The following is a 22,320-nucleotide window of genomic DNA, read 5'->3' as shown; positions in this document are numbered from 1 at the left end:
TTGTTTAATACTATATGGTTTTGTCAAGTTGATCCTTATTGTCAAATCTATAAAAAATGAAATATTGTATAATTGAAACATTAAAAAACAAAAGAAATAGTGAGTGATGGACATCATCGACTGACTCACCTAGTTGTGCATATCACTGTTTCGTGAAAAATAAGCGAAACTTTAAAATGTCATAACTTTCTTATTTTACATCCGATTTTGATGAAATTTTCAGCACTATGCTAGTTTGATTTTTCTCTATTTATTCAAGTCAGCATTTCCCTGGGGTGGACTTGACCTTTAAGCTAGCAGCGACCGACCGAGCAACCAAAAAATCGACCGACCGACCGACCAACAGACCAACTTATTGATTGACCAACCAACCGACCAAGCAAGTAAGCAACCAACCAACCCACCCCTCAAAACAAAAATCAGTCAATAATTTGAACATTAAATCGATCCACCAGTTATTATAACCACCGATCATCAATGAATTGAGCAATCATTTATTAATTTTTGATCCCCAAATCCATCCATCACTATCCATAATGTAATTCAATCAATCAATCAATCAATCAATCAATCAATCATCCATCCATCCATCCATCCATCCATCAATCAATCAATCAATAAATAAATAAATCAATCACTGATCACACAAGTTCATCCATATATCAATCAACCAACCAACCAACCAACCAACCAACCAACCAACCAACCAACCAACCAACCAACCAACCAACCAACCAACCAACCAACCAACCAACCAACCAACCAACCAACCAACCAACCAACCAACCAACCAATAAATAAAATAAATAAATAAATCAATCAAAATAAAATAAATCAATAATCAATCAATCAAATAAATTGATCAACAAATGATTCAATTAATCAGCTAATCAACTATTCGATATTGAATTATTTAAAACCCTTCAACTGATCATCTAATGATTTTCCATACCAAAATATGAACAAATTAAAAGCAAATAAAACAAATGTGAAGCACGTCTTTGTTTCAATGAACACACAATACAATTTAATTTTTTACGCACACCATTTTCAATTTACAAACACTCTTTTCATTCCTTCAAATTTGCTTCTTTTCTGAATAATTTCTCATCATCAAGACAATGTCAGGAAAACCTGACAAAACCCCCTGACGAAGTAAACAATCCTGATCTAAACACTGAAAACAAATTTGTTTCACTCTATTAAACATATTCATAAGAAATATAGAATTTTGGAATGACGAACAATTCAAAAATGAAATGAGTAAAACCAAACGGTTTAGACCCAACGAAATAAATTTTCTTGAACAAGGTCTAAGACATGAGACTGATATATGTAAATACCTCAAATTGCTTCGAATCCCACTAGATCAAAATAAATAATAACTTAATGAATTGAAGACTTTCTACATCTTTGTACATTAAACTCTGACACTAGTATACATCGACTGAAAATAAATCACTTGAGAAAAAAAAGACATATAAATCTTCATAAACACATTCATTGTACTGTATTGTGACAAGAAATATATAATGTATTTTTTTCCAGACAAAAACTGTACACTTTACAGAATACGAGGTCTGATTGTCTCCATTACATTTATCACAAAGTTTGTCAGATTTCCTCAAGGAAACTGACAGGGCAAACTGAATATAATGCTGTGTAACCCTCACCAATTAATACAATTTTGGTGGAAAATTGTTATATTCTCTTAATCTCTTAAGCTTCAGATGATAATAACTCTATATAAAATCATATGGCCTATATTCTCAACTTGGCTACAAGTCGATTAAATTCTGTGGTAAATTACAGGTAGTCAAATTGCCAAAACTTTTGTTAACACTCTGAACTAAGAAGAATAACTGGGTTAATTTCTTTCTATTTATACCAGTAAATTTTCATAGCTATCATGTCCAGACAATTTTAAATAATTCAAATGCCAAATATGCTGATGAATTCGACATTTACTGTTAGAAATTTGCCTGATATTTGACAAATGTACCGTAAGCCTCCGCCCAGGTTCAGAATATGGGCTAATGTTTTCATAGACTTATGGTTTAAACATAAACAAATTAAGAAAACGGTATATTCCCGTCAGAAAAAGCTTCCAAGTTGAATATTCATCATGAAACATCATGGGAAAAAGTCAATAATTTCTTTTAATAACAGGAGGAAGAATTGGACTGTCAAAACCAAATGAATTAAACGATTCCAATTACAAGTAGCAACAATCATAAAATAATTCTACCACATTCCAAGAAAATTACAACCGAACGTTTTGTATGTATGAATAAAAAGGTGTGATAAATGATTCTGGAAGTAAATGAGCAATATTGCTTAGAGGCATGGCATTTTGTTGGGCTGATGGGTCTCCACCCCCTAAGTTAATACAATACTCATGCCAACGTGTGTGTAAATCTGTGTCAGCAATTTTTAATGTACAAGAGGGGTTTCAGTCTAGATTCATATGCTTTACAACTTTTGTTCATCTGTATGCACATGTATCTAGTCAAGATTAATGAAGATTTGAAGCTATCTGCTCTGATTAATTGCACACTGCGATTACAAATAATTAACTTTGAAAAAAAATATATATATATTCGTAGCTTAGTGGTGATGGCAAATTTTTTTGAGACTCCAACATTTTACACTGATCTGCATGCCCTTGATAACCGCTCAATTTAACCCAATCACATTAACAAGTTACAATTTGTGTAAAAGAGTTTCTCTTTTTGAGGCCTAGACCATGATTAAAGACAGAGACATAATCTTGCGACATAGAAGTTTTCATATATATACATATTACATAGATATATGTATATACAAACTTGCTGTACAATACATTTGTATCCAATCCGAACATTCATATAAACATTTTATTTAGTCCATCCACGTGTATTTTCATACCGAGATGCTCGAGTATGACATAACTTTATAACAATATGAATATCATTAGAGTAATTTTTCTCGTATTCGAACATTTCAAAGAGTCATACGTATATATTGTTACATGCTCTTACATGAATTGAATACAAAATGGAGAAATCTGTATAGAGCACACTATATTCGAAAAAAAAAAATTGATTTGCACAAACAGAGATAAAACAGGAAACAGAAGTTATCTTTTTCTATCTTTTAAATAAATCATTTTTTAAAAAGTAAATAAATTGTGAAGATGAAGAAATTAAAACTGAGGTAAAGTTTGAAACCTTTGGGGGTAAATTAATTCCAAGTAATGCAAAGGAAAGGTCATGTGAGAAAATAAAATGTTTCTCAAATGAACAAACAATAAAAAAAAAACATAAAAAAACCCCCAAACAAACAAATAAAACATGAGGACAAACAAATATTGAACATTTAATCATTTAAAGCACTTGTATTATTAGGGCTCTGCATGAACATTCTGTACAATAAAATTTCTGCATTTACAAAACTCTCTTTGGATATTTAATACTCCGAGTTACGGTGGGTTTTCTTTCTCTTAACGAACGATCAGTCATTTTTTTTCGACACAAACTTTGTTCCACTTGGAGCTATTACACTCATACGAACACAAAAAATACCAGTTAATTACAAGAAGTAAGTCAAGACTCAACTCCCCCCCAGAAATTTTTTTTTTTCCCAGAAATTCTTTTTTTTCTGCTTTCACGCCCACTTGAATAAGCTGAAGTTCTCATCTATTAAGCTCCAAAAAGACTCATGCTCTTTCAATTTGCTTTCAAACCTCAAATATCATCGCAAGCGACAAACATTAAGAAATCTGTGCATTCAAGTATATTGAAAAGCATCTATTCTCTCACAATATTTTCTTGCATGGAAATTGGCTTACTTTGCTTTCACACAGGTAAATTAATCTGGTATTTTCTGATCTGGGCAGGATTCCCATTCAGAAGAATACCAGGTAATATTTGTGTTCGGATGGGTGTAAAAAAGCCCCCTTTTGACACAAAAACATAAAACAGCTTGTACAGTCATCACATCCCAGATCTCTAAGATAATGAGATTCAATGCAAATTACCAAATAAACACAGAATTCATATCACACAATATACTTCCTGCATATTGCTAAAGCACTTTTGTGCATTTTCCCCAAAAAAGTAATGCTTAGATTTCACGTTGCAACCATAGTTTAATAAGAACATGTCTAAAGATGCAAGTCATATTCCTACGGATTTAATCATAAAGGATCACAGGTAGTGCTAAGATACTTTCAACTTCCCAAAGTCAATTTCCTGGGGATAACAAACATGAGGACGGATGCTAGTTTATGATGTATTTCTCATTCCCTTGTTCCTTGGTTTTTATAGTCAAACTTCTTCCATGGTTTTATTGTTGGAAGCGGTTCTTATATTGCAACAAAGTGAATATGTTTGAAAAAAAACACGTAAAAGAATAGTTTCAACATATTTTCTTTTAAGAAAACGATAAAATACACATGAGATAGGGGAATATCTGGGTTTAGAATATCGATCAAGTTTTCTCTCTCTCTCATTCCCTCCCAGGCAGCCAGTATTCTTCTGATATGTTTTTACAATGATTTTTGTTTCATTGAATTTTATTTCTTTCATATTTTATTGTTATTACATTTCCGAATAAATACTTGAAATATTATCAAGAGCACAATTTGGGAATGGGAAGCTATAAGATTTTCATATTAAATTTAAATTCAAATATCATAATAAAATTCTGATAATAATCCCTTTTTACTGAATTTTGCCTCGCTTTTCAAAAGTATGATTTTTATCTCTTTGAACAAAAATCAATTTTAGTACTACTGAAAAATCAATCAGTGTTACACTTCAGAGAATTGCAGACACCTAGCCATCTCAATTATGGGGATCCCATTTAGTGAATTCATTAATAAGAGGAAGGAAACAAATCTATATGCACAACATATTACAGTCAACTGACCATCAGGAAAATATATAGGGCCTACTACAACAGCAATTATTTGAATGAGTTCATCAATATATACCACAAAATTGTTCCATTGACAACGCACAGCAGTTGCAAACATGAAAATATACTGATGTGCTGATGGACCTTGCGTTGCTCAACTTTGGTGATATATCAGAGAGACCAGCTCTCATCTAGTTTCAATGATCAAGTGCTTATATTCTAACATAAGACTGACACACACATTCACAAGACAAAAATCAAAATCATTATGGTGCAGACCCTCTATTCTAGGAGATTAAAAGGAATTATATGCTGTAATTTAATCTGATGAAGAAAGTTTTTTTTTCTCACTATGATGTAAATAGCAAGATAGGGTTCACTTGCAAGAGTCAACAATGATAGTCAAATATTCGCCTCGGTCAAACCAACTTCTTAGATCATATTATACAAATGCATTGTTTATACATGTATCTCTTCTCAGTCAAATTTCACCTGAGTTAAACAGCTGTGGTCCCCAAAAGATTTGACTTTCTCTAATGCCAAACTTTCTTGGATGATTACACAGAGATTGCCATAAAACTTTAATTAGACAAGTGTCAATTTTTACCAACTGTTTGAAAGGGAGAGAAGACTTTAAACAAACCAGATTATTCATTTTCTTTAGAACCAATACCTCTATGTAACTCTTCTGATGTCAAAATAGCGAAAATATATTTTTACAAGGTGGGAAGGAGGATTACACTGAAATATTATGTAATGCACCAGAATTTCTAGATAACAATAAATGGTTAAAAAAGGATGGAATCTTTTAGTGGATACGCATCATAAGCATGGGGCAAAACACAGACACATAAGTCCCTAAGATAGAACATTAAAGGACCATCGCTGTCGAGAGCCTGAAGCCAAATTGAGCACATATCATGAACAACATAGTATAATAAAAACAAATAAGACATAAACAAAATATTTATCAACAAGCACGAATCATAAATAGAATTGTTGTTTGACAACACAAGATATCACTGGATTGCACCTTTATTTACTTTTTACTGCATTTCTCCATTTTTTTTACTCTTCACATTTTGAATATAAAGAATATGTTTCATGAAGGAAAGTCCCCATGAAATTCTTACAAAGAAAACATGGAAGAAGAAAAATTCCCTCATTATTTGAATCACATTTAATAAATAAGCTATATTCTATTTCTCAGTGAGGAATCTTGAGAAAAGCATTACTACTTATTATCACTTGACATTTCAAGCTGAGAATAGCTGAAAAACACTTAATTCTCTGGAGGATTCATCTATCATATTATATATAAAACAGTACTGACAATTATTATAGGATCTCTATCTACATATGCTTCAATGGGATTGAGAGTTCTGGGATATGATTTCTCTTTGTAATATTTTTACGAGTTACGCAATGACCATTGACCTTTCCTCCACCCACCATCCCCCGCTACCCTGTATTACATTGCTTACGCAACCCGTTGCTACCAATACCCCTTGAACTAGCACGCTGGAGGTAGAGAATGGGGTACAGATCGGTGCTAAATGCCTGGTATGGGGGGCTGGTGGAGGGTGTGGTGGGTACATCATTAGGGCAATGACCCCCGTGATTGCACCTGGTGGGCTACATGAAGGATCAGAGGGGGGCCTGTAGATGGGCGTGGCAATATGAGGTATGCCAACAACACTCCAGTTATCTAACCAGTAGTCTGAACATGTTGCCATTGAATGCTGACATCATACATAACGAGATGCTTAATAGTTTCTATGGCAACAAAACAATATCCAGTTTCAGGTGGGAGGTCGAGGACTGGAGGTAAATAACACAAGGAGTTGTTCGGTAAGCAGGGGCCAAGTTCGCAGGAGATCCCTATTTATGCTCTTAACCAATTAACTACCGAATCCTGCAATTCCTGGAGACTTTGTACAGGGATCACCTGGTTCCAGTAGGCAACAGATTTCACAGTTCTTGAGAGTCTCTTCGGTTGCTATGACGTTGGAGAAAGGGCCGATGGGGTAGCTCCGTTGGGACCGACTCCAGCGATAGCATTCAACAGATACGGCATGTAGAGGAGCTTGCTGTGGAGGAGGAGCTTGGAGCACGCATGGAGCTCAGGGAGCTGCGAGAGGAAGTCATCGAAGCGTCCGGGTTGGTTGTTGGCTTCCATGAAGTCTCGTAATGCCAGGAGGTAGGGCTCCTGGACTGATCGGATCTGTTCATTGACTGGCTTTCCTGCTGAATTAGGACAGGATTGCGAGAGCAAGGAAACGAGGACAGAGGAAAGAGAGAGAGAAAGAGTTCAATATAAAGATTTATAGATAATTTAAAGAATTACACAATTGGATGGGAGGGAGGGGGGAAAGAGAGAGAGAAGGTTCAAGGGTGGGAATGGGGAGGAGAGAAGAGACGGCGAAGAGAAGGAAAAATGAAAAAGAGCATGTACACAAATAAAGGAGAAAATTGAAGGAAAATGAAAAGGATAGTGAAAGATAAAAGAGAGAAAAAAAGGAGGAAAAAAATACACCTATGTTAATAAAAACCCTAAATTCAGAATAATCTTTGGCAACAACTCAATGGTCTCATTACAATGACCCTGCCTTGTCTACATAACCAAACCACAAATACCTGCATCTTATAATGATCGAAAGGAAAGAATTACCATTCCATGCATAACAAGATAAAACAACATAGCAGTGGTCAGGGACAACAACATTAAACCTCTAGATGTCCTTCTTCAATGGCCTTACTCTGGACTATAAATCAAATTCAGATTGCGATGGGTTGACCCTGCCTGGCAGTTAGAGGGAGCTACACTCTGCTTTGAGATAGCTGATGATAAAATGTCATGGGTAGAGAGATAATAACTGCAGGCCAATACCCTACCTTGACTTATGAAGAACAGGGAGGGAGGGGAGACTGTCAATTTATAAAAGCATCCCTGGGAATTGGCTGAAATATTTGAAATATTGGGGCTAATAAATGCCAATATGTCTAGCTTCAAGGAGAGGTCTACAACCCATGTACAGACTCAGGACTTATGAGGGTTTGAAGGGCAAAGACTTGAATAACATTGATTTTTATAAAAAGCAACAAATACCCTTATATGGAGAAGTCTTGTAGAGCTGCTGCAAGTCAAAACAGTATTTGTGTTTTAGTGATTTCACATTCCTTCGAGTTTAATAACGTCAGCCCTATCCCATTCACTTTGCATTCAGAACATGTTTCTAGAATTCATTTGCTACCAGCTCAAAAAATGATATTTTATTTAGAGATACATGTAAGGGAAAAAACCCAAAACATAAAAGCAACCCGAAACCAAACTAGCCTCAAAACCACCTTTGTTAATTTGGGCCTTTGATTCTATTCAAAGTGGTTTTTTTAAATGTCTGTGGAAATGAAATACTGTATAACATTCAGCTTTACAATATTGCATATTTAGATACCATATGTTACTTTCATAACACATTCCTTGAAATATGAGTGGTAATGCAGACTTCACCAAAACAGAAGCAGAAGAAAAAAACAAAACAAGAAGAACAGGAAGTTATTGTTGAATGGTAGCTCTTGTTTAGTTACAGGTCCTATATGATAAATTATCTGAGCAACACATAGTATCCTCTCCAATCAACATTTTTTTTCTTATTCAAGCATCTCATCTATTTTTCCTAATTAATATTAGCTCTTTAGATTCACTCTCACTTCCTATCAACAATCCCTGGAATAATTCTTGTTTGATCAGTCATTTTCAGGGATTTTATACGTACTCAATGCGCCAATAGAGACATAGTGAAAGGAAGTGTGTACCCTCTACTCCCAGATTGTTTTATGGAAAACATGACCTAGAATTTCCAGCTGGACCTCAAGGCACATAAATTATATATTTCCAATCTATCACAACTATCGCACAGACCAATATGAGGAAATGATATTGTCTGTGTAACCAATATACATGTGTGGCTGATAAGGATAGTGTAATTTGAGTGAGAGTGAGGTGTATTAATTGAGCAGTGTATTATATAGTCAGCCATTAACACCAGGAAGTGCTATGGTAGAATCAAAGAGGAATATGACCTGGATTATAAATCGGCTTTGCATAGCTAATGTAAATGTGCAAATATACAGACAATGAGGACTGCTGATAATGAATCAAAAGGACGTTGCTAAAATAGGCTGGATAATTTCTCCACAAACCTTAATTGGGCGAATCCCTTGATTTGGTTGCTATGGCATTCCTTTTATGAAGATAATGTATCAAAGATGTGTATCAGTTCACTTAATGAGTCTGGTAAATCATTATGAAACAAGGCGAACACTGCCTTTTGAAGAAGACACACAAGATAATAGCTTCAAATTACAATCTTTCAGATTGTACCAAATAGAGGCCTTTATTGGAAATTAGATAACTATTCACAACCAAGAAGGAAGCCTGTAATGTCTAGTCTGTAGGCACAGACCCTAATTGGCTCTTTGATAAACAAGTTGGTCTTGAGAAAAGCCTCATGAATGTTTCGACTTGGGGTGCTGATATTCAATAATGGTTTGAGCCTGGTACTGTACACAAATCCCATTCAGCACTGGTTGTCTGAAAATTCAGACTCTTGTGGGTCTCAAACAACCTGGGGTTTGTGTCTGCAGACTAGCATAAGCCCATAATTATTCATAAATAATGGGTTTCAGTTTACAGACAGGTTTATTATTGTATTCTGTTTCACCTCCAGCTGTGCAGTGGTTTCCAGTTATACTATTGTACTCTTTTCTTTTACAAAACAATAGTCTAGAATACCAAGCTGACAAAGAATATTTAGCAATATAACCTGCAACAGTTTATCAATATTTAAGAATATCATACCAATTCATTGATGACTACAGGACCAGCTAATATACTTGATCTACCAGGAATATCAGGACTTGACATGGTTTTTTATAATGAGAATACAGTTCTTAAAGGTATTCAATGGCTCGAATTCATCCTCTGTGCCACACAAAACTCAGCTGTTGATCATTGGGCAAATGTTTATGATTTAATTCTATGATCATTTATGTGCAAAAGAATAGAATCAATCCGTAGGCTTTTTGTTCCTAGGCCTAGGTCATTCCATAATAATGATCATGTCTAGGTCAAAAACCTTCCGAGGAAGCCATTGACTACTTTGTAAGGAAACCCATTGACCTTCACTAAATGGCCTCATCTTACAAGGGAAGGCAGATCTACCTCTTGTTTATCTTGGCAAGGTTCAAGCCGGATACGGCAGGTCTAAATGTGGGAACAATGTGAAATTACCTGTAATCAAGGCACTAGAAATAGCAATGAACACAGTGACCTAAATGGGATGTGCCTATTATAGAATGACATTTAATTTAAAAGAATCTCCTTCCTTTGTTATTTGGAGTGGAAATTGTTTTGCCATATGTCTTCAAAGGAAATCTGACACCATTGACACGTTGTTCTGTAAAAAGTAAAGATGAAAATTCACCCTTGCAGATGGGTAAATGTTTGAACAAAGTTGGACAAATAATTAAGTCATAAAGAGGGTTGATTTCAAGGATGGTGTTGGAATCTGGTGCTGATGCTGACAACATCAACACAAATCACAACACCATACTTGCAAATGGCTGGTGTTTTGAATTAATAAGTATTGTTTTCAGGAGTTCATTTTGAAAGCTGATGTTGAATGATGTCTTCTGTGACCATGTTTGTTGCATAGGGGTCTTGATCCATGATTCATGTTCACAATGACCTCCAGAAAAATGCATGCATCTTTTTCGTACAGGCCTACTTTAATACCCAGTGCATCCTCCACGGTAGAGTTTTGCCTAGTTAGATCATCACCACACCTACATGAAGCATGTGTACTTTATAAGATTCTAATCGGCCCAAGAAGGTGTTGTAGACTTTTAGAGTAAACAAAGAGTCTAAATATTATGGTTTATCATATCAAAATATAAGATCAAATCAAGGTAGACATCCTGATATAAACTCACCTTGATCAAGAAACAGGATGACCTTGAGTAGGAGATACTCATTCCTAGTGACCCCTAGTGTCCTGAAAGAAGCCGCAAGTTTGGTAACCTTCTCTACAACCTCGCCCATCTCATCCCTGAAGACATCCATATCAAGCCTCAGGTCAAGCGTTTTGTTCATGCATTCCTGCAGGAGGAGTAGATTCTTGTGGGCGCACTGCTCGAAGCTCAGCCCGACATCCATCCCACCGCTGCCACCGGTTTTACCATTCATGCTCCCGCTGTTGGACGCACTGCTGTTCACCAGTGGCTGCTTGAAGTGCATTGCCCGGCTGATGGTACATAGGAGCATCAAGTCCAACCACTTGGTCTTGAGAAGATGGGTGTGCTCTACAGCTGAGAGTTGGGTGAAGAAAGGCAGGTGCTTTACCCATTGGACAAGATGGAACACCAGTTCTTCTCCGAGACGGCACTGAAGACGACGGAAATCATCAAGCTCCATGCTGGCAGGGAGGTCAGAGTATCTGTGTTCTTTGAGATTGACACCTTCCTTTTCTGCAACCTGTTGGTGGGTCAAATAGAATAGTAATGCTGCTCATGAATGTGGAGTCATCAAACTTGAAGGAGACTATCATTGACAATAACATGAAGGTGAAAGATTTTCAACAAAAGGCAACTAGGATGAAGAGTTGCAGACAGAAATCATGACTAAGAATAATCTCTACACATCCAGGTATATACAATGAAAACAAAACAAGGGACAAATAGGCTTTTGCAATTAAAAATCATTGATTTGTCTAAATTATTCATCTCTTTCCAACAACTAGAATTCCTTATTTCCATTAAACAAAACCTGGTACCGATTCAATTCCATATGCTTGGTATAGGACAGGTCTAAGGGAAGAAGTCAATGTTGGTTTCAAAGCATACATGTAACTCTTCAATTCAAATTCATCATTCTTGACAAAATAAAGTAACAATGGCATTACAAACTCTGACAAATACATCCATATCTTTGTCCGTCTTTCAACTTCATCTTATAACGAGGGCTAAGGTTATGGCATGTATGTTATATATACACACACATGATAACAGTGTTGACTCTCAGTTAGGATTATATTTAGTATGTAAATATACACCTTGTGACCCACATAATTTCAAGGGCACTGAGCCAAGGGCAAGGCTGCTTACATTTATAGCAGAATATCCAGACTTGTACCAATGAGTGAGAGTATTCTGGATTGATGAGTGTAACAGTTTTATACTAGTGGGTAGAATAATGATTCATGAATACTGCAGCTAAATCTTCTTCAAACAATATAATAATATAGGCCTACGCTATAAACAACAAGTTGTGTGTTATGATCTCATCCCAGAATTTGGCATGGTTAATTCTGAATGTTAAATTTCATCAGCAAGATTGAAGAATTGTAATAATATTGGCTTAGTAGGATTTATTATTTGATGCTATGGCACCTGTATGGTGGCTCAGCTTCAGCCATGGGTAATTATATGATACCATGTATTTAGCAGAATATAGTAGCTGCATTATTATCCTTGTTTTATTTCAACAAAAATGCTTGAAGAGAGGATTCAATGAAGAATGAACATTTGAACAGTTATCATCAATGATATTAAGACAACAACTGAATGAACAGAACTTTATGCTTGATAAAAATGGACTTATGTCTACATGTATGATTAACATTGATTTCATTGATTAATGCTGACTTTATTAGTTGTAGACTCTTTGAATGCTTGAACGCAGCCATAAGACAAACTCAAAACTTGACATTGATCCTGGCAGACTGAACACATGACCACATATTATATCAATACTTCAGAGAGTACAAAGTGATGGACAAATGCAAACAATATGATTCTGCTGCTGATTTCATCACATGAGGTGTTGTTGAACGTTAGGAGATAAATATGATATCTAGGTTAGGTTAATCAATATGATATTATAGATACAAGTACATTTGGTACAGGTTATTTTATAATAATAATAATGCATTTGATTTGGTTTAATGTGACATGTAGCTTCCAAACAATTCTTACAAAGTCAATACCTTATACTTGCAAAAGCCAAAACAATGAACTTTTAAAAATAACTTTTTGATATTAGATCATGCAAGATCATTGACTGGTAACCATTTATTTATTAGATATGTTTCATAATGGAGGATTTCTTTTATCTCATGGGTGTGTTTATTTAATTTTGTTTTTTAGAGATATGTGATCAGATATGATCACTTACTCTGAAGACAGACCAATGACATTAAAAAACCGGGTCAGTGGCTGAATCAGATATTTGGTTGCCGGGAACAGAAGACCGACTTCATATGCCATAGTTTTCAAATAGCCTGGTATTATTAAATCAGAAAACTAACGGGAACTAGCTTGCGATGATTTACTGAAGATGCAATTACGTGGCTATTTCAAAGGTTTCATTTTGTGGAAAACAACTACAGATTTATCTCAGGTGTAGGCCAGATGATAGTCCAAGTACTGCTTGAACTTTGAAACAAAAATGCATTTGAAACAAAATGGTAGGAATGGATTTGTTCTGTAACTTAAGCCTTGGTTGCAATCCATGTTTGAAGGAGAATTGCCATATTTGAGATGTTGGTGGAGACCGATGTTTAATGTCTGGATTTCATTTCAAGCATGGGAATCTTTGAAAGATGAGACAATGAGACATGTCTAAAAGGTATTTTGATTATTCTTACCTTGAGAACGGCAGACTCTGTTTGTTGGAGGACCTCAATTAGCTGCGCAGTCTGAGGCTTGAGAGTACGTACCTCTCCTCCACCACCCTGCTTCCCGGACACACCCCCGTTGTTTCCCCCACCTCCAGAACTTCCTCCAGATCCTTTCAGACCCTTGGACTCTCTCTCTGCTTTCATGGCCTCCCTTGCCGCTTTCAGGGCCTGCTTTTCAGCCCTCGTCTTCCGGTTCAGCTGCGCCTTCTGCTGTGCCATCAGCTGGAACTTCTTGCGTAGCTTGTCATAGTTCTTTGGTTTGCACTGCTTCAGAAGGAGCAAAAAAATTGTTTTCTGATTATCATATTAGTTCAGACTTCAGCCATGTACCTTCCAGCCTGTAAACACCCAAGATTCCTCTGCAGTTGCTACAAATCTTAAGCTGATACAATGTAGGTTCTTGCTTCAGAATAAGCCATCCTGATAGCATTGATTGAATGATAAAGTAGGCTTAAGCAACTGATTAGTAATTACCAAGCCAAGTATGCCTCGTGAATTGTGACTACAAAGTTAGGTTATACAAGTTTTTATTTTGCAGTGATAACAAAATTTCATGAAAAATTTACATTTGCACCATCATATTATATCATTATTGTTATACAGTTAATAATCTTGTTAGAATGCTTTATCTGAAATCAATAGAGGAGTAGGCCTACACTTTCTCTAACTTGGTCAGTCATCAATAAAACATGCACAACTTGTTTACCCAAACACCTTAAAAGAACTGGTCAGACAAGACACTATTTCGACTTACCTTATATGACAATCCTGTGTTTCTTCCTCCAGGCATGCGATCCTCTCGTACCGCTGAAAATAAAAAGGAAAATAATGGGAAGAAATGAAGGAGTGGAATTTGTTAAATCATTTCACTTCAAACATCTCCTAATGAATGAATTTCAGTGCATATGTACACAGGGGAGCATTTCATGAAAGGACTTGTCAGACATTTTATTTGATAAATTTTATTTCATCCGACAGTTACTATAGTGACAGTGCTTCTCAGCCAATCAGAATCAAGGAAAGATGTCAGATCTGACAACTTGTCAGACAAAAATGTTGATGAAACGGTCCCCTGAACTAGCATATCCTTCATGGTTCCACATAATGCTCAGACTTATTTCTCACAAAACAGCTATAGGCACAACTCAGCGATATGCAAATGATAGTCGATGATGATGTCCCTCACTCACTATTTCTTGTTTTTTATCGTTTGAATTATAATTTGAACTATAGTTTGCATTATTATTTTAATTTTTACAGATTTAACAATAAGGACCAACTTGACTGAACTATAAAATGTAAAAATAATGGTAATTCCACATGATAAATTTTCAGTGTTATGCTTGTTAGATTTTCTCTTATTATTCACATCAACTTTTTGTTGGGGTGGACTTGTCCTAAAAGAAACTGTGAGTGCAATTAGCCCATACAAGTGAATATTATAATTTCAAAGAGTATCATATGCAAAATGAGTAAGACCTGGGGTCAGTTTCATAAATATTAATAGCTATTGAAACTTGCCATTAATGCAACTGCCATGGAAACATCAGTTGATTGTGTGATTGACTGCTGAATACTGTTACCATGGTTATTACTATCAATGGCTAATGGTTACCACAGATGAAATAGGCCCCTGAAAATGGGATTCCCCCTGACGTCAATTACTTTGAAAGCAGAAGAAAGCAGAAATGAAGGTTTGACGAAAGAGTTACGAATGTAACAAAATTTTGATTTAGTGATGTTACATGAGGGAAGTTCCCCATTATTATGCTATGTAAAATTACATCTGATCTGAATGCCATTAAGTTAAAATCTTAAATGGTTCATGATGAGTGATGTATATGCCTATTGTTACAGAGTGAGCGTGTATGAAGAAGTATTCACACCAGACCAATCATAAAAATATATATGAAAATCTTGTTCAGGCCTTAAAACACCTGATGAACAGGTGTGAAAATGTCATATGATGTTGAAGTTGGACAAAGCAAGGGAGATGGGAGACAATTCCTGGCGAAAGAGGAACCTACTGACGTCAATTGTGCCCTTCCTTTCTGACCACAATGATAAATCGTAAACCAAAGCCAAAGTGCGAACTGCCCACAGGAACAAATGACCTTCAGCAACTAACAGTGATTATGTAATAGCCAGACAGGCTCTTCCATTATTCTGATGGGTATTGATGAAGTCAAATTCATGAGGGGGTGGTGTTTATACCTCTGAAATGTCAAGATTGCTTTCAAGACAAAATTAGTCTGCCCTTCTTCGCTCAATTAAGGGTGTAATTATATTTCTAATCAAAGATGAAGACTAAATTCAGCAAATATTATGTCTGGAAAAAAAACAAGTTGTATTTTTGAATAAAAAATATTATTGAAACAGGAAGCCATAGAATAGAGTCAAGACGATTTTAAAAACAATAACAATAAAAAAAACCTCAAATTACATAATAAGGTACAGGTAATTACATTACTTCTATCTGAACAAAATAGCTAAACTAGGTAAAAACTACTGAGGTTGTAAATAATGAAAATATATTTCACAGCAAACCCTTTGTTTATCATCCACAATTCTTCAACATAAATTCATCAAATCTGTAAGAAACGTTTATTGCAAAGCTTAAACTACTCATAGAAATTAGAACCTATATTCTTAAAATAATACTTTCCTAAAAAATATAAATGAAATAAAAAAAAATAGCTACAGTACAAGCAGAGTTCCACCATCTGACTGAGTCCTTTTCTCAAAATTCAACAATAGAATTCTTGGTACATTAATCATAAAATACCAAACAAATCAAATAAAAAACACCATATCTCACTTTTAGGCAGGTCTGGCAGTTTCTGACAAATTTCATATTGAAATTGAATAGATAACATTACAGTCATGAAATATTGCCCGTTTTATCAGACTGACTGGGTAGCAATACAAGTAGGCTTTATACATGTACATTAATGAGGATGGATTTTAACATAATGGGAGTATGTTCTCATGTTTAACATGCATTTTTTATCAGACTGTCTGCAATCTGGGCACAGGAATCACTGGCATGTTCCCACAACCAATCAACAGAGCGCTGACGTAGGCCTGTAATGTACTTCTGTTGAGGGCTCAATGATGGAGATATCTCAAGTATTCAAATTAGCAAAGGTGTAAAGTCTACCATAGCGAATGCTGGTCAAAAACCTACAAAAGATTTGTTGAGGAGAAACAAGCTGGGCCAGAACCTGGAAGTGCAGACGTTCCAAGGAAGGTGCATTAGCAGTCAGTGCCAAGGTCAATGTACTGCACCCTATTCAAAGGGTTCCTGCCCACCTTATTCAGCTCGCCTCAGGTGACTGTTCGGGAGTCTTTGTTCTGTCTGTTCTCGAACACACCTGATTTACGACAAGTTGACCAGGGAAACAAAGATCATCTGAGCCAACCAGCGATCTCTGCACACCCTGAAGACATCCATCCAATCAACCATTAACAAACTCACAACCAACCCATAATGCAACTTCTTGATTCTCATCAGCATTTTCACACCCACCCGATCATCAAAAAGATATCTGGTATGTTTTTGAGCTGAGTGGGACTTCAAGTCTTCGACCCCAATCAGAAAATGCCAGGTATATTGCCAGTATGAAAGCAAAGTGATTATAATCTAGCGATTCTAGGCCTACCTGAAATAAAAGATACACATTTTTTTCAAATTTGACTCAAAGTTCATGTTTACAGGAATCTGTGAGTCTAGCTGTTGGCTCATACGTTGAGGTTTTGGGAATTTTGGTGGCTGAGCAAGTTCTCATGATTTACGGATATTTTCATGAAAGGGCAGATGTGAACACCCCTATCAAGAATTGGGAGCATTTGAGCTCCAAACTGTGTCCCTTCGTGCAAATTCACGGGAAGATCAAAGCACAACATTTCCACCACAATGGCAGAACTAATTGCATTTCTGTTAATTTACGCAAAAATTCAAAGCAGTTTAGGAGATTTTCCTTGTAAAGATAAGCAAGAAAAGCAAACTATATTATTCAAATTGTTAAACCAAGGGCATGAAAGCTTTGATATGGATGAATGCCTTCACGATTTCCATGACCACTGATCTTGAAAACACTTACATGCTTTGTGGGCATAGGCTAACTTGTTCCCTGATCTTTCTAGAAATAGCAAATAAACCCAAAGATACCAATCCAATGTTGTTTTACATTTACAATCTAATTTTTCCTTGGATTTGAAAAACAGACCGTAAAGGCATCTTCCTATAACATGAAACATAAATTTGAACTCCTGCTACTTTATTTTGTTATTTTCAAGAACCAGTATATACATGGGGGTTTCTTTTTCACTCTTACGACAAATTTAAATCCATAGCAACTTCATGTAAATACTAGATTCATGCAGCTATCAGTGCAAAGGACACAAGCTTGTTGAAGCCCCATTACAAGAACAATGACAAACATCAACATTCTATCATCTTTCCTGGATAGGTTTCATGGAGCATCATCACTGACCTAAATGTTATAGCCAATCAGATTTGAGGATTTCAGTACTTTGTAACATGTTGGTTATCACTGATAATCCCACACAAAGCTTCATAAGCAGCACATGCAAGAGAAAGACAGGGGACAATAGAGAAGCTAGATGATTGATTCTCAAAAGGTTATTGTGTTTCTCACTAGACAAGGTCAGGAGGTAGGTACTGGATCTGGGAAATCAATTCCTGGTCCTTGAATTGACCCAGGATTCGGGCAATCAATCCATAAGACGTTATCTTAAAGGGAAAATCAGAGTAGAATTTAAGGTGAAAATTTATAAGCTTTTACTTATTGTTACATTATTGTAGAAAGAGAATTATTTTTAATACCCCCCCCCCAAAAAAAAAAGGCCCACTGTTAAAAATGCTCTCCAATTTCACCATCACTTTCAAAATAGACCCACCCCAGGAAAATTAAACACAATCTGAATTGTTCTATCTCACATACGGAAAATGTTTTACTAAACATCCGTTTACTACTTGGCAAATTAGTAACAGACACTGTAAGCCTATAGCCCTACACCAATAACTACAGGTATCGCAGTATGAAAACACCTCAAACCTTCAGGCTTTAATTCAAAGCTTTGCATATTGCAGACTGACTGAAGAAGAACCAGATAAAAATCATAACCAAGCAGAGTTATCTTGTTAAAATAAATGTGAAGCACAGAGTTTCATAAATTCTAGGAATGTGCAGCCTTACGAAGAAACCATTGAACACAGGGGGCTAGCTTACAGACTAGTTGACAACTGACCTCTGCAATGAGGGGCAATGAACCATTGACCAAGGTGACCATCTCTCCTATCACAAGTTATTTGTCTTTGACCATTCAGTACCTGGGGACATGAACCTTGAAAAATTGATCTAAGAATTTTTTTTCCATTCTCTAACTTCCTAGAAGAAACCCAGACTTGTTATCACCTATTCTTTTTTTTTAAACAATTTGGCCATTGTGGTATTTGTGCTGGTTGTTTCAAGTGGTCAAGCATCCCAGTGCTGACTGACCACTGGAAATGACCACCATCACATTTCATAACCTGTGTCCATTTCCAAGGCTATCAATGCATGGGTCCTGTTAGTCTCTGACTACAGACCCCCAGAGCCTCGTGCACTGCTGGACATTGCACTTCCTCGATCCCAGTACTTTTTTCTTACCATATACTAGAGATTATGATGTACCTTTAATTCCACTTTAAGCATTCTTCATCTGACATTTTCATTCAGTGGGGCTGGATATTAAGAGAAGTTCAATAAAGTTATAATTTCAGTACAAACAATAGCCACAAAACTACTAATTCATATATAGTCTTGGATTCATATTCACTACATTCCCACCCATTTAAGCCTATATTCATCATCAATTAAAAGCATCGCAACATCTGAATACTGTACTTTTTTGTATTTAATTAAAAAAGTCTTTTAACTGATACCTGGTAAGTCATCAAGTCCAAAACAGGAGTCCAGTCAAGAAAATACTAGACAGAAGGAAAATAACCATGAACATAACAATACCAATCCATAAGAAGGAAGTGTTATTGCCATTATTTGATTTTGACACCTTCCATTGATAAGAACTCCTAAATGCCAACATGTCTGGACACCAAGACTACTACCTCATTGGCAATGTCCAGTCAAGTGGTCAGTCTGGTCTGCTAGTCATTATACAGCTGCTACAGAACAGGCCCTGCCAAGGTCACCAAGTCACATGACCATGCTTAAAGGGACACATCACACTTTGCACTTACACTGAGCAGTAATACAATAAATTAGAGCAAAACCCCTATCTGTTTAATAAAAGAGAGAACTTTCAGAGTTGGTACTTCCAAAAAAGAAATCCTATTTCATTACAGAGAATACAAACAATTTTTTCAGTCATGTTTAATTTTTTAAATGACTTGCTGGAGCTGTTTGCTATATTTTGGCAGAATACTAAAACACAACAGCAATTTGCTTATTAATTATGTTATAATTCCTCCATGATGATTTTTATGAAAGCAACTATTGCATGGTCACATTGCTATGGTAGCATGAAATTTCAAAAGCAAGTTCAGTTACAGGCCTGGCTACAGGAGTACAGGTTACATAAAAAGGATAGGCCATCAGCTCAGATTGGCCATATAATGTGAAATATCAAGCCATGGATCCATGAATAGCTATCAACTTTTATCACAGCATTTGTAATCTGTACTTCAAAGGGGCAAGGTCATTCCTTATCAACAATGTCACTCAATCTGACACAATGGTGATATCTTCTTCTGATAAATGTAGACATTATCTAAGGAAGCATCCTTGAAACTGGGCAATATTTTGAAAGATAATGGGCTACAGTAACATTGATAAGAAACAACCCAGTCCTGAAAATACATTGTCTGCTTGTCTTCAAATGGTCCTAATGGTAGGATTTGTTTCTCTCCAAACATGTAGCCTACCATCTCTTCTACTTTTATTTCCACCAGACCACACACCTTATGGAGCCATTGAGTAGCTCGTGGAGGCTCTGAACATTGCAATCAACAAGCTACATATGTATTTGGACATTCTGGAAGCATATCGCCCTTTACCAATGTGTATTCACATCTAATTTGTCTTATCTATCCATATCTATGTATAGGTTATCTTGACCTAACAGACATTTCCCCTTGAAAAAGTACAAAATATTATTTCTACTATAATAAATGGACAACTATGTACAAGACCCTATATATGTTCGGTTCTTATTCAATTGCAGTGCCATTCTTCAATACTTCTATTTCAGGCCTTGAGGTGTACAGTATAGAATGCCTACAACTGTAAAATTGAGTCTGCATTCAAGACTACACACATACAGGCATTAATGAAGATAACGGATGACCTTGTCATGTAATCTCTTGCTATCTACATGAATGTCCAGCCTGGCATGTTGACCACAATCGTTTATTAGATAATGGGCTGACCATCTATATGATCATTGGCTGACCATCATGGGGTTAGTGCTATTCTGCCAGTGCCAGGGTACTCTGGCCAGACAGCCAAGGTCAGATGCATGACCCTTCTTGCTTCATCTTTAAATCTTCTGCCCTTATATGGGTGTGACCCATTATGTCATTTCATTTTTATTGTGGGGAATTTTAATTACATGTACTTTCAATTTGAGTTAAACACCTTTCAATGGTAAATATATACTACACCTCTACCCACTGTGCAAATATTGAAAAGCAGCCAAAGCCAGTTCCTATTATACATTCATGCATATATTATCCTTACAAATCTTATGAACTCTATGCATAAAGGCTCTATCTAAAAGAGCGGAGGGGGGGGGGGGGGGTCATGTCAATGACACAGTCAAAAGAAATCCACTGAAATACTGATAATCATCAAAGGATTATAAGAAAAACCCAACACAATAAGAATTAAGAAACGAGGGGAAACATGAACATAAAATTCTAATTATTAGCCTGGTCAAGGACTGTTTACCTGTGAAGTAATTTTCACAAAGAAATCAAATCTAAAAGACCGGATTACATGGAGGCCTCAATGCAACAAGAAAAGTCATGGCTAGAATATCCATTCGTCAGAGGTGTTAAGAAAACTTTGATCGTAAAACATCCCTGCATGCCAAGGCTAAATTTAAATACCCTTCATATCTCCTCTTGAAAACTAACAAGAATGAGACAGAACAATTTTTGTTAACAAGGAGATTTCGGTGGAATATCATGGTCAATTTCAGAGCTCGTAAACCCTAGTAACAGGATAATAAGTCAGTTAATCAAACACCAACAATAATTCCATTATCTCTATCAAAATAATATTTGGCTGAGGCTTCATAGCTGTTCAAAGCAATGATGGAACTTGCAATCAAGTTCTATTATTGGTAGAGCTTATTGTCAATGCCATGCCTTCCATAGAATAGCAAATTGCAGACTGTAAAACGTCCCCCTTCATTATTCTTTCTTTGCTGATAGGTACCGTACTCCCTCGAGAATTATCATCAATTATCTGAGAGACAAACACATTTTGAACAATAATTTTATTAAGAGAGGAAAGGATAAAAGATTTGGAAAATGATTTAGCAGGTGCCTACCAGGATATAATATTTTAAGTCGAATTGCAAACTGATTTGAATTAATAGAGTAAAATTGAATGAGGAAAACAGTGAGCTTTTCATCACAATTATTTTGAAAGTC

At 35.9% G+C, this 22,320-nt stretch overlaps 1 protein-coding gene across 1 annotated transcript; it reads right to left on the bottom strand.

The window, feature by feature from the left end:
- Positions 1-1,000: 1,000 nt before the first annotated feature.
- On the bottom strand, positions 1,001-18,952 carry LOC129278004 (hormone receptor 4-like). The gene is made up of 5 exons (XM_054914197.2): positions 18,912-18,952; positions 14,392-14,444; positions 13,605-13,904; positions 10,894-11,434; positions 1,001-7,143 (listed from the first exon to the last, which is right to left on the bottom strand). The coding sequence occupies exons 2-5, from the start codon at positions 14,425-14,427 to the stop codon at positions 6,899-6,901; spliced, it is 1,122 nt and encodes a 373-aa protein (XP_054770172.1). The 5' UTR covers positions 14,428-14,444; positions 18,912-18,952; the 3' UTR covers positions 1,001-6,898.
- Between the last annotated feature and the right edge of the window lie 3,368 nt (positions 18,953-22,320).

Source organism: Lytechinus pictus, chromosome 15, assembly GCF_037042905.1.
Source record: "Lytechinus pictus isolate F3 Inbred chromosome 15, Lp3.0, whole genome shotgun sequence".
Taxonomy (NCBI): Eukaryota; Metazoa; Echinodermata; class Echinoidea; order Temnopleuroida; family Toxopneustidae; genus Lytechinus; species Lytechinus pictus.
This window is presented reverse-complemented; position numbering and strand designations above follow the sequence as displayed.

What these genes read in the sequence shown, in the direction of transcription:
- LOC129278004 (XM_054914197.2), bottom strand. Translation starts at nt 14,427, where the DNA reads ATGCCTGGAGGAAGAAACACAGGATTGTCATATAAG. An exon ending in ACACAGGATTGTCATATAAG is followed by an intron (nt 13,905 to 14,391) that starts GTAAGTCGAAAT and finishes CTCCTTCTGAAG; the next exon opens with CAGTGCAAACCAAAGAACTA. An exon ending in CAGAGTCTGCCGTTCTCAAG is followed by an intron (nt 11,435 to 13,604) that starts GTAAGAATAATC and finishes ACCCACCAACAG; the next exon opens with GTTGCAGAAAAGGAAGGTGT.